Genomic DNA, 13389 nt, shown 5'->3' with positions numbered 1-13389 from the left:
TAGGCTGCCTCCAGCTTTCCCCACATCCTATCCTGGCGTTCCTCCAGCCACAGTCCAAGCTCCGCTGTGGCGGCGGCCTTGGGAGGCCGCCCCTTGACTGGCGCCTGCGTCGGAATGTCTCTCCCCGTACGGGCCATCAACTTGTCAGGGCTTGCCACCGCTGCCACTGGGCGTGGCACTGGGCGGTCTGCTCCTGACGTCATAGGGGGGCCAGGGATTCTGCAGGACCCTGCTCTGTGGAAGGAGGGGCGGTATACCTCACCCAGACTCCCTCTCAGTCCACTCGCTGGCCTGCTCAACCTGGCCTGCTTACCCTCTGCGTCCTCTTTCACTTCTTCCTCCCAGAGCTCTCCTCCAAACCTCCACGCTTGCATCGCACCGCTCTCACTCCACATCATCACTCCCTACTCACACCCACCACCACAGGGCTCTTCCCAGCCAGCTTTTATAGGGCTTCCTTCTACTGTCCCACCCCTCTTCCAGCCTGGTCTTGGGCTGCACCAAGCAGTCGCAGCTGGGGTAGCTGATCTGGCCCCACTGACCAGCACCAGCTGTGCCTTGTTCCCTGGCTGCCCAGCCTCCCTGCCTTGGCTGATTGCTGCAGGCCTGTCCAGCTGCAGTCCCCTGGCTAGCAGCCCGGCCTGCCTGGCTGAGCTGATGGCTGAAGGTGGGTCCAGCTGCGGCTCCTTGGCTGGTTGCCCAGGGCTTCCTGCAGAGTGCCTCCAATAGCCCCACCTGGAGTGGCTTGGCTTTTGGCAACTCCTGGGCCAGGCTACTATTTTCTAGCTGGGGCGTGGCTTTGGGTTGTTGGGGCTGCTGCTGCTTCTCCTCCTCAGGTAAGGTTTTTGGGTGGGTGACTGCTGGGCCCCAACCCCTCTGCCCTTGCCCCCTTCTGCCTTGCTTAGTCCCCTTTCCTTCCCCAGGGGAGTGGGACTCGCTGACCTCCTTCTGTCTCCCCCTGCCTCCTGAGGCTCTGGGCCTTTGCCCCTTGCCCCTGGCACAGGAAGGTTCTGGCTCCATTTGCCCATGGGAGGGGTTGACCTGCTGTCCCCCGGCTGCCCCCTCTGCTTGCCAGTCAGACCGGTTGACCTATTGTCTGCTGGCTGACCAGTTGACCTGCTGTTCCCTCTTGTCAAGTCTGGGGGCTGGGGCTCAGACCCCGGACATTATTATCTGAAATCTTGGCAATATAATAGTTACAGTTTGTACTAGTAATTGGATCTGTAATTGCTGGTTTAGCAGACTGGTGAAGAATAATTCTAATATCTTCCCATCAGATATAAGTAGATACAAATTTTTAGACAGATACATATTTGTACTGCACAACAATATTGTTCTGGTATGCACTATGATTTCAATGACATGTTTTCAAAGTGTGACTACGATCCAGGCAAAGATAAGAACTTTACATTCTCATTGATTTCTGTGAAAGTTCAAAATGTGCTTAATGCTCCATATAGATTAATGGGACTTAATTGTCCTTCCTTAACTTGGCTGGCTCATACTCTATGACTGCTCTACCGCTAAGGAGTTTTATAGATTAGGCATAATTAGTCTGATGTAAAAAGTCAAAAATTCTAAAACCTGTGGATTTCAGTGAAACAGATTTCAGCATACTAAAATAACAGGACAATGCCTGCTACTTTCATCCTTGTTTTTTTTTTTTTAAAAGAGCTAAATATGTGACCCTGTCATGAAAATCCCATCAAGAGTCACTATAACTCAACTATGACTTGAGGGCAAAGTTTCATTTTTCACTAGGGGTATACTCTTCCATATTCATTGAAGTCAAAGTAACTCTGTTTAAGATTATACTGTTACCCTCCCCCCCCCCCCAAAAACCCCTGTGAAATCTTGATCTGGGAAAGATTCTCTGATCTGGCTCATACAGATTAAAGAATCCTAGATTTATTTGGCTATTATTCCCTATGGGAAAAACTCTCTTGGGGACTGGAGGGGCTTAATTCAAGCAAACTCCACCAAATTTTCAAGGCACCCACTTGTGACCATCCTCTAAAGATCCCCCAAGTTTCAGGAAGATTGGACACCAGGGTCCAACTCTTTGGGCCCCTGAAGAAGGTGTCCTTAGCCACTCTCTATTGTTTCCTATGGAGGAAAAATTTCCAAGCAGGCTCTCAGGCAGAAAGGCTGCCAGTGGCTAAAGGCACACTCCCAAATGCAAGAGAAAGCCCAACAGAACCAAACTAAAGCAAGGGAGTGGATGGAATCCTCCCAGAACCAAAGTGAAGCAAGGGGACCAACGACCAACATCAATCCAGAGAATCATGTCAAAGCAGCCAATTCCACCCAAACCCACTGTAGCAAGGGGCACTGTTGCAACTTAGCCCAACTGAAGCAGTGTAACTCACAGCAGACAAGAAGAGCTCCTGTACAGTTTGGCCACTCACTCCCCCTCCCTTTCTTCCTCTTCTCCCTCTGGCCTCTGCCTCCCCCTCCTCTCTCCTCCCCCTCTCCTTTCGGGAAAAAAACCTGTATTAACTCAGATTTATCCAGTGATCTACATCTGGGTTCCTGGATTGGATCCAGGATTTACTGATTTGATGCAGGAAAGCCGGATATAACTGGATTGGCAAAAATCTGGGTTCCCCCCCTCCCCTAAATCCAGGACCTGGACTGCACACCTCTAGCTGGTACATTCTGCTACTACAGCACACCAAGAACTCTGGGGTTCAACCAAGTGATGTTTATGTGCAAATATTCATGAAAAAACACTTGAATCAACAACAATGTGCTGAACCTCATCAAGACCATTTTCACTATACCTCTTTTGGAGCATTTTTTTCAATAAATGTCTTGTATATTTCCTTTGCTTTGTGTGAAAGTTGACCAGGGTCTTTAGTCTTCTTGAAATCTTCACATGCCAACCAAAACTCAATGTTCTCTTCACTAAACTCAGATTTTAGGAACCTCGTGAATGTATCCATCCCAGCTACAAAAGAGACAGGTTGATTGCCAAATACATTGAAAACAAGTTGATGAAATTCAAATACTTTTAATTTTACAATGCTAAGAGAGTCAGTTTGGTGTAGTGGTTAAGAATGCAGGACTCTAATCTGGAGAACTGGGTTTGTTTCCTCACTCCTCCACTTGAAGCCAGCTGGGTGACCTTGGGTCAGACATAGCTTCTTGGAGCTTTCTCAGCCCCATCCACTTCACACAGTGATTGTTGTGGAGATAATAATAATATACTTTGTAAACAGCTCTGAGTGGGCATTAAGTTGACTTGAAGGGCAGTATACAAATTGAATGTTGTTGTTACTGTTATTAATGAAACATCTATTTTGGGACTTCTTTCAGCAGCATTAAGTAGCTAAAGAGTCACAAAAACAATGCTAGTTTTGATGAAAGGTTAATTTTTAATTTCAAGAGACAATTTGGTCACAATTTTGATTGTAATTCTTTATCTAGAATAGCCATCTTGAAACAACTGGAAAACACATTGTTGGTTTAATGAAGGATATAATGTGTACTCAATGTCAGTGGCTGCCCTCAGCAGACAGCTTTCTAAAGAAAAATAGTTTATTCTGAGTTCTGTTCTGAAATTCAAACACAATCTCACTTGTGATAACATAATTGGGGGCACAATGGAGTCCAAACACCATTACAGTGTTCCAGAGGAAACTGAGGAGAATATGTATCAGGGCCGTGATGATCCATCTGAACATTGTAAGAATTCATATACTGGGCTCGCTAATTACCTCTTTGGGAAATCACTACTTGACATCCTTCCAAATGTAGCCTAGAACTTGTTAAAGTGGTAAATCCAAATCTGGGCTTTACTATATGAGACTGCAAATGGGATCACACAGGGCACCTCTTTGGGGAACTAGGCATGGGCTGCCAAAGCGGTGAACATCATGAGTACTGGCACCTCTTTTTTTCTTTCTTTCAGAAAAAAGGCACTGGGATCACATATTATGGAATGCTCTCCAAAGGGGAGGGGGAAAAAACGCCATTTGTACAGTTATAGTAGACTCCTTTTTCCTGTGTGCTGAGATGTATTTATTTGGGGGGAGGTGGTATGGAGCCCCCCTCTGACAGTCTGAATTGGTATAGCCCAGACACAGGCCTAGTCTACACATGAAGCAGAATGAGATAGTAGAAATGTAAGCTGGTTGAACAGGCTATGCAAGTTTGATTTGTAGGTGGGAAGAATCACGTTTTTAATTCTCCTGCTCTATAAAAGCTCCTTACAAATAATTTTTTAAAAAGCTCATTTAAGTGAAAGGCACTGGGACTGGTCTGGATGCTGTGTTAGTTTACCATTCACATGGAATTACTAAATAGGGAAACGGTGGAAAACATAATTGTTCACTTACAGTCTGATTATGGTTACCAGCCTCCAGGTGGCCCTGGAGTTATCCCAGAATTACAACTTATCTCCAGATTACAGAGATGAGTTCCCCTGGAGAAAATGGCTGCTTCAGAAGGCAGAATACATAGCATCACATCCCCACTGAATTCTCTCCCCTCTCCATACTCCACCATCCCCAAGTACCTTCCCCAAATTTCCAGGAATTTTCCTAGCTGTTGTTGGCAACCCTGAGTCTGATGCACTACCCAGTAGCACATCCTACCACCTCAGCACTCTGCAGCCACACTGTTGCCTCGTTCTGCTGGATGTGTGGACCAGGTAACAGCTCTATCACTCTTGTAAGAACTTCGCCAACAATTATACATGTGACCATCCAAAGGAAGGGGGATCATTTGGAAACAGATAGTTTTTTTAAAAAATTAATTGGGGCCAGATATGGCAAAAAATTGAAATTTTGGGGGGAGGAGCAAATCATTTTTAAAAATCCTTATGATCCCCCCTTTCTTAATAATCAGAGAAACTGCTGATTGCATTATAGAGATGATTATTTCTGACTTGCTCTTAGAAACATGTACTTGTTTTGTTTCTGCAGGTTAATATTGACTCCAGTCCTGTTGTATGTATGTACAGCAGTAGGCATTAATTTATTGATCTGCTGTGTAAATCATTAGTTAATTAAGCTACTAATTAAACTAAATGAATTAGATCTCATGACAATGTTCGCAATCCAATCATGAGACAAACATGTACATTTTTTAGGATGATGTTTAGTAACCCGTATGCCAATGCAACACATCATCATGGCTTTCCAAAGTGCACACCTGGAGTCTCTTGAGTCTATAAAAATCCTGTGTGACCTGTTGCTACTGCTTTTGTGATTCTAATAGGGCCCAGGATCTTTACCATATACAACATATAATGTATCATTTACTTAATGCTAAATTGTGTGCAAGATCTCCACTTATACTAAGTGGAGCTTTTGAGCGATCTGGCATCTTGAACAGATCTGTCCTCTGGAGAAGTTCAGTCATTCTGAGTTTTCTCAGGTCTGTTTTCCGATCAGAATTCAAGATCATTCCCCAGAGCAATCCATTTGTCGTTGGAAGTCAGACTTAATAGACTTCCACACTTTACACACAGTTTGTTCTCCAGTATAGAAGGATAATCATAATGAGACATTTTGGCATGAAAAATGGCTCTGAGGCTGCTTGTGAAGAGAAAGAAGCGATATAGGGCTTTTATAGAGTATAATTCCAGATGAAAACACTAGCAGTACTAACCTTTCTGTGAAATAAGTTTGTCAAAAGATTCACCCCATTTCTTTATTTCTTCAGGGGACTCGCTGTACAAGACAAAAAAAAAAGTCATGTGTGGTGTGCATTTTTGAGGCTTTTCCTAACATATGTTGCCTCCTATTGTGGCCAGTTTGTCATATTTCACAGGGTCTTGAATTAGATTACTTTACAAAAGAGCACTCTTTCCCTTGAGCTTTCAAAAACAGCCGGTTTAATGTTGCTGACATTTTTCCTGTTGAATTATAGAATTCCCCCACCCCTTGGACCTCAAACACACACGCACACGCACACACACACCTAACGTCAAAGGATTGAAAGGAGCTCTTGTCCCTTGAGTGTTTTGTTGTGTCTCTGGTCTTCCAAGAAAAAAATTAAACCATTCTGAATGGTAAAGATCATAAGACAATAGGGTCAGCTGTCTTTTTGAAACGGTGCAAACAGGCGAGCCTGGGAGTTCTAGTGAACTGCTTGTGCAGAGATCTAGTTTCAAATGCAGCTCGTGGACGGCTCTGTGACCACAGGCTATTTTTAACTGTGTGCAGGAAGCGCAATGGTATATGGAAACAAAGACGCAAAAGCAGTGGCCCCATAACAGCATTAACACATGTAGCCTGTCGTTTTGTTTACCACAAAAAGAACATTTTTAAATGTCATGCTATTTTTGAAGCAGTGGATTTTCTTTTCTTTTTTATATAAAAAAGAATGGTGTATTTTTTTATCAAATATGTCAAACTGTGAATACTGTATATTGATCTTTAGCTTTGTGTTTTCACCAAAAGGTAGTAGAAATCTCGATTGCGCTTCAAGCTCAAAAGTTTGTGAATTTTTTTTTTTTTTTTAGAATATTTGCTGGATTTCTGTTCAGGGTTTGGTCGAACTAGGTTTAAGATAAATTATTATAATTACATATCACTTCACAGCAAAAAATAAATCATTGCACTCAGAAACCTGCAGAATTTAGACTCTTGTGTTTATGTTTGTTTGTGGAGGGAGTAAGAAAGTGGAAAGCTGGCATAAGAAAAATATAGAAAGACTAGAGAAATAGAACAAGCCATGGGGTGAGGCCATATACATCCAGGGGGTGGAGGGTGAAACCCCCATAAAATCATGTGATTGGCTACAGTTTCAATCACCCTGCCACTGAGTAATAATGTTGATACATGATATTCAGCCATACTAATACAATACATACTACAGCAGCATCAAAAGCACAAAACAAGAATCATATCTGTATACAGAGTAGACACCATGTATCTATGAAGATACATAACTCCATGTGAGCTCAATCACATACTACATTCCTAATCACATGAGGCATACATGCACATCAAAGATTTACAATGCAATCCTAAGAAGAGTTACCCTAGTCTAATCCCACTGAAATCAATGGGCTTAGATTGGAGTAACTCTGTTTAGGATTGCACTGTTAAGCATTTGGAAGGCATTCTAGAAAACAGCCATTTTACAAATAATATGACATTCACTGAATCAGTGGCAGAAGACTAGGGTGGGGGGAGCCCATCCAATTCAGAGCAGAAAACCCACGAAAGCAAGCCAAGTCATGGACTGCAAGTCAAGTCAGTTGTGGCCTGACTCTCGGTGCTGAGCATCCCTGCCTGAATCTGCCTCCTGACTTGCATAGTGGGATGTGTGGAGGCAGCAGAAAGAGGTAGTCTATGAAGATGCGTAACTACTTGTTCATGCACACTTGATCTGTGCATTGCTGTATGTATTACTGGCAGGGGTGGGTTGTAGGTTCGTTATCCAAGGGTGATGTTTTAATGGTAAATGTTGTGATTTTATTGTAAATGATATATTTTTATTGCTGTAACCCGCCCTGAGCCTGCTCGCAGGATACAAGCCTAATAAATAAGTAAAATAAATCTGTAATTCTGTGAATAACTATATGAAAATAAACTCTTTTACAACCTGATATCTGAAGAAGTGAGCTGTGGCTCATGAAAGCTTATACCCTACCACTAATTTTGTTAATCTTATAGGTGCTACTAGACTCTTGCTCTTCTCCTCTTTTACTACCTGTGGGACTGGCAGTGCAATCCTAAACAAGCAACAATTTTTAAGGCCATTTACTTCAGTGGATGGAGAAGAGTATAACCCTAACTATGAATTCATAGGATCATAGAGTAGGAAGGGGCCTTTCAGGCTATCTACTCTAACTTCCTGCTCAATGCAGGAATAGCCTAAAGCATCCCTGACAAGTATTGCATTGTTAGAGTAAAAGTTTCAGGGTTGAAGGGACTATTTTATTCGATTAAAGCTGAAAACCATAATAATTATGTTGGGTGACTTCTATTGACTGCGATGGACCCTGTCACACCACTTCCCTCATGGTAGGTGTAAGGAGAATTGGCATGCTGATTGGCAGACATGTCGGTGACCAGGAGCTGTCTGCAAACCGTGCAGCGATGATCTGCTATCTAGCTATACCTCCCCATTCCCTTCAATTTATAATTCGCTTGTAGTTGTTGTGTGCTTTAATGCAGCTCCAGTATTTCCACATTAAAAAGGCTTCCATGTGGGGCAAAAAAATAAGAAAATGTGGGGATCCTAGAAGTACAAAATACAGCTAAGCAGACAACAGTGCAAAATGGTTTATTAATTACTAAGGTTGCACTGAATGTTTGTCTATAAACATTTTCAGGTTGAACAGTGCCTTTGTAGGTCCTGTACCCTGGAAAACCACGCTTTCTTTCCTTGTTCACAGCTCTTTTGCTGACTGGCTGCCACCTGAATGTTTGTTGCAATAGTATGTTCTGTTTTGTGTCTTTATCCTGAGACCACTGATAACATGCAGCCAATTAGATTTGGCTTTGTAAACATATCACTAAGGGCAAGCAAAGCCAATTCAGAAGAAGGGGTATGTTTCTTCTCTGAGCTAGCCAGAGATCACACATTGAGCATCATCATGACACCATAAAGCCATGTAGCCAATTAGATTTGGCTATGCGATGAAATTGCCAAAGGCAAAGAAGCCAATTCACAACAAAATCAATACTTCTTGCATTATATTACTTTGAATGTGAGAATACTTTCACACACTTTTCAGGTGCGCCCTCCAAACTGCAGTCTGGGAGAGCATTTCAGAAAGGATGCACGTGTTTTAAAAAAGGAAAGCCCCAATCTCAACTTCAATCTAGTCCTCTCAGTCAGTTAGGCCAATGAATACCAGCTACAGATGACACATGGGAAAGGGCTGTATCCCAAGTCTCTTTACATGAGACCTCTTACACAAGGATGCTCAAGTGAAGGAAGACGTAATGTTAGCCAGGAAGCATAGTTTAAAAAGATAGAGCTAAAGGCTTTGTCAGTTTCCCCTCTCTAGAGCCTACACTTCTCAGAGGGTTTGTTTACTTCTTCTTCACCTCCCTGAAGGCTCTATCAATTTCACCTACTGGCTAAAATTGCATCTCCCTTCATTTGAACATCCTTGAGTAAGAGGTCTTGTGTAGAGAGACTCTGTGTAGCAGGTTCAATCTTGGGTATCTCCAGATTAGAGATAGGCATGATCGGCATTACGATAGAAAAATACCCACGATAATGGCGTTCACGTGATCGGGACCCGGTGGATCGGTGCCGTCCACGGTGGCCGATCCAGCATTCGGGGGGTGGGGAGGGCTTCGTCGGGGCTTGATCGGAGCGATCGGTATCTGATCGGAGATCCAGTCACTCCAGCGCCAGTAATCTATTCCCCTGGCAATGGAGCCAGGGGAATGCCTGAGCTGAGTTTGCCCTCCTTCTGTCACCCTGGAAACCCAAATGTAAGCCCAGCTTGCCTTGATCAGCAGGGCTTCCTTCCAACCATGGAGCAGCAATGCACTCAACAGTTGGGAGAAGACAGCCAGGGGAGGGAGGGGGAAGGGGGTGTTCTGTAGCTATGGGCACTCCAAACGTTTTTTGCTTTTTTAAAAAAACGGGGCTTTGTAGGAGGAATGGCTGTTTTTCTGTCTGTCACTCTCTGTTTTTAACCTGCTTTTAAAACACTGTATTTTGTGGGGAAACCTCATTCATGGCTCCATGTGTGTGTTTAAAATATGCTTTTGGAAGACTGGCTGCTTGCTTTTAAAATCGGGTGGGGAGGAATGGAGGATTTTGTCCCTACTTTTTTTAAAAAGCTGGCTGAAACATGTTGACGGGGAGTCTCTCTCTATTTGGAGAGGCAGGGACGGGTTAAAAACTCACCCCCTCTGTTCTAAGTGTGTGTGTGTGTGTGTGTGTGTGTGTGAGAGAGAGAGAGAGAGAGAGAGAGAGAGAGAACATCCCCTCCCTGAGGGGAGGCTGCTCGTCGCCGGGTTAAAAACTCCCCCCTGCTCTGAGTGTGTGTATGTGTGTGTGAATGTCCCCCCCCTGAGGGGAGGCAGCTTGTCACCACCTCCCCGTGCCCACCAGACCTAGCGGTTGCCGCCACCACCCACCTTCCCACATAGCTGGGAACAGTGGGGCACCCCTCCGCTTTGGCCTCCCCGATCTCCGATCCATGGATCGGAAACGGGAGATGACCGGTGTGGATCGGTGATTTGGGGTTGTCGCCAGCGCCAATCCCTGATTAGCTTGATCGGTAATTTTTTTTGGATCATGCCCACCTCTACTCCAGATAAACAAATCAGGTAACAGGTGGTGTGTGAGACGTCTCCCTGAGACCCTGGAGAACTGCCATCAGTCTGATTATACAATACAGACTTTGATGGACCAAGAGTGATTCAATATAAAGCGGCTTCATATGTTCACCGATCTAGCTAGGTGGGTGAGTGGTGAAACTGATCTGAGGGGAATAACACAGCAGTTTTAAAAGAAGGGTGTCAAAAAGGAGAAAGAGCTTTAGGGCTGCCTTGCAAGAAGTGTCTCTGAAGATGAGCTCGCTACAGTGTTGTACTGCTTTGGGAGTGGAGAGGTGGTGATGAATATTTAGGACCAGCTTGTCTATATAGCTGCTAGCTGCCCAGGTGCAGAAATGATACATTTGTAAATGAACAGATATTCCACAAATACCAAGAGTTACTTGTACTGTCTTCTTAGGAAGCTGAGCCTGTAAAGCTACTCTCGTACTTCTTATCATATCTGGTAGGTAAGGAATGAAAAACAACATATAACACAAAGATATTAGGGTAGAGAAGTTCTGATGGCTACTTCGTGGGAACAATTCACATTTTCTTAAATTGGCCTCACCTTGAATCATTTGTCAGTTTGTCAAAAGTGTCAAGATGGGTGGGATTTGGATGCAATTCAGACTTCTTCAACAGAAGACTCAACCGGTTCTTCTTTTCCTGTGCCCTGTGAGAGAGCCACTTCAAATCACCAACGAAAATTATTTTTAAAGACTTCCCTTTTGCAAATGCACAACAGTTCTGAAAAGCTGATCATTTCCCTTTACATGCAGTTGTGCTAATGTTGATGTTATTTCTCCCACGTTTGCTGTAGAGAATAATGAATTTCTCACTTACACCTTTGCATACATTTACATACTGAATCATCTGCAAAGGGTAAATGAAAGTCTTCTCATTTCTACTCTCTTTTGCATTTAGTTTAAAAGCAAGAAGAAAAAAGTTAATCTTACTGAGCCCAGAGAGAGGGTCAAAGTCTTTTGGTGGTATTTAAAAAAATAAATAAAGGAAAGTCTACTATGAATTTCAGTCATTGAACTTGCTGAAAGGAAACTTTCTGGACTCTGAATTAGGGCAGGTCTAGGTGCTATTGCAGATTTAAAGTCCTAGGAAAACTCCAGCGCCATTAAAGAAATTCATGTGAATTCAAGTTTTGAAACACTGATTGAGACTTGAGTTGCTTTTGGTTTAGTTTGTAACTGAACACATTGGGATTCTCTGATTGTGTGATAGGTGGATTTGTATCTAGATAACCACATTTGGTGATTTTTAAATGCAGTGAGTACACAAGTCTGGAACTGAGTGTTTGCATATGTGTGCCTATACACACACCCATGCATGCATATCAAAGTTTCCAAACTGCTGGATGCCTTTGACAAAATGAATATCAGCCTTGAAGGTATTGCAGGATTATTTGACATTTTTGGAACTACAACATAGCAAAGAAACTATTTTGGGGGTTTTCTAGGTGTTCAAATAAAGATCATGTCCAAAAAAAACCCAACAACACATATGCAGCTGCAGGAGTTGGAGAAGGAAGTCTACAGGCATAGGGGTCAATTGACCCTCCTTTCCCAGCTGGCTTCAGCCATAACTTGTAATATATCCCCTAACCTACTTCATTGGGTTGTTGTGAGGATAAAATAGAAATGGAAAATGCATATACACCACCCTCAGCATCTTAGAAAAAGGGCAGAAAACGAATAACAATAACGATGGTGATAGTGATGCATTCTAGCCATCTATGTCCTCCCCAAAGCAAGTCAAAAGGTGAGCACAAACAGGTGGATTAGGTATCAGTCAGCTGGGTGAAGGAGGGATCCTATTTAAGAAGCCAGTGGGTTTTTAGAAAAACGCTCACAAGCAAGCCCCACAGTTTCACCCGCTCTTCTCCTCTGTTCCGCCTTGCTCAGCAATGCTTACCTGTTTTTTGCTTCTGTCTTTGCTGCATCTTTATTGGAGGGCTTCATGCTTTTACATAGCAGTTTCATCCTTGAAGAAGCACTGAGCTGGGGAGATAAAAGCAGAGGATTCTCCATCTTTCTCTCTGCAGCTTTGTCTGTGGGTAGCTCACTCGTCTCTTCCACTGTTGATGTTTTGGCTTCCTCAATGTCGTTCCTCACATGCTTTGACTTTTGCATTGGTATTGGTTAGAGGCCTGTACAAGCTTGTGAAAAGTGGTTTCCCCCCTTTCCTCCCATGGCTCAGCAAGAACTGCAAGGGCATCAAAATTTTCAAAGCCGTCTTCTCTCAACCTTTTTTTTTAAAGGGGAATTACATTTTTGCAAGTCATTAAGATAACGGTAGCCCTTCCTGTAAGTGTCACTTGTGGTTAGCATATGTGGAACATGATCTTTGGAAGACACCTGATGGCATTCAGTAGAATGTGTTTTTTTAAAAAAAGAAAAAAAAAAACTACAGCGTCACAGAACTGGAAGGAAGAAGAGTGGTATTCTTTCATATTTATTTATATTCAGTTTGTGCTTTGCAAAATTCAGTGTCTTCCCTGGCCTCCCAGTGAGGCACTGAGTAGACAATACTTTCTTCGCTTCAGAAAGGTTGCTGCCTCAGGTGTTCCCTGACTATTCATTGTATTGATATCCAAGGATGGATATCCAAGGATATCTCAAGAGGTGGATATCCGAGGATGGATCAAGAAATGATACGAGGTCACAACAACAAATCTGCCATAATCCACAGCGCCACAGGCTCAAAACAAGAACTTTTGATTTTCTTTTTCAAAACCTGAAATTTATTTTTCTGAATATTTCCATTGTGTTCTGTTAAGCTCGTGCAGGCGGCAGGTCAAATACTGAGAAACTACCACTAGTTAAACATGACAGTGAGATAATAGTAGCTATGTAGGCTCACTGAGCCCACCATTTAAAATAACTAGGTAAGCTGGACCTGCCCATGCATAGCCTGAATTCCACCTCTGTTTCTTAGGTTTGCCAGTTATGGCTTGAGAAATTCCTGGAAATTTGGTGTGTTACTTGGGGAGGGGCAGAGTTCGGGAAGGAGAAGAAGGGTATGATGCCGTTGACTCTGCCCTCCTAAGCTGTCATTTCCTCTAGGGGAACTGGTTTCTGTGGTCTGGAGATCAGCTATAATTCAGGGAGAACTCCAGCTCCTATCTGGA

At 43.3% G+C, this 13389-nt stretch overlaps 1 protein-coding gene across 1 annotated transcript in view; it reads right to left on the bottom strand.

The window, feature by feature from the left end:
* RGS18 (regulator of G protein signaling 18) overlaps positions 1 to 12451 on the bottom strand; it is a 34016-nt gene extending 21565 nt beyond the window's left edge. The window contains exons 1-4 of the mRNA XM_054981904.1: positions 12174 to 12451; positions 10816 to 10920; positions 5617 to 5678; positions 2784 to 2950 (exon numbers count right to left, since the gene is read on the bottom strand). Coding sequence (XP_054837879.1) covers positions 2784 to 2950; positions 5617 to 5678; positions 10816 to 10920; positions 12174 to 12391 — 552 coding nt within the window. The 5' untranslated portion in view covers positions 12392 to 12451. The remainder of the gene's footprint in view (positions 1 to 2783; positions 2951 to 5616; positions 5679 to 10815; positions 10921 to 12173) is intronic.
* Positions 12452 to 13389: the final 938 nt, after the last annotated feature.

This window comes from Eublepharis macularius, chromosome 5 (assembly GCF_028583425.1).
Source record: "Eublepharis macularius isolate TG4126 chromosome 5, MPM_Emac_v1.0, whole genome shotgun sequence".
Classification (NCBI taxonomy): Eukaryota; Metazoa; Chordata; class Lepidosauria; order Squamata; family Eublepharidae; genus Eublepharis; species Eublepharis macularius.
Note: the sequence above shows the minus strand (reverse complement) of the source record. Positions and strands in the feature narration are given on the sequence as shown.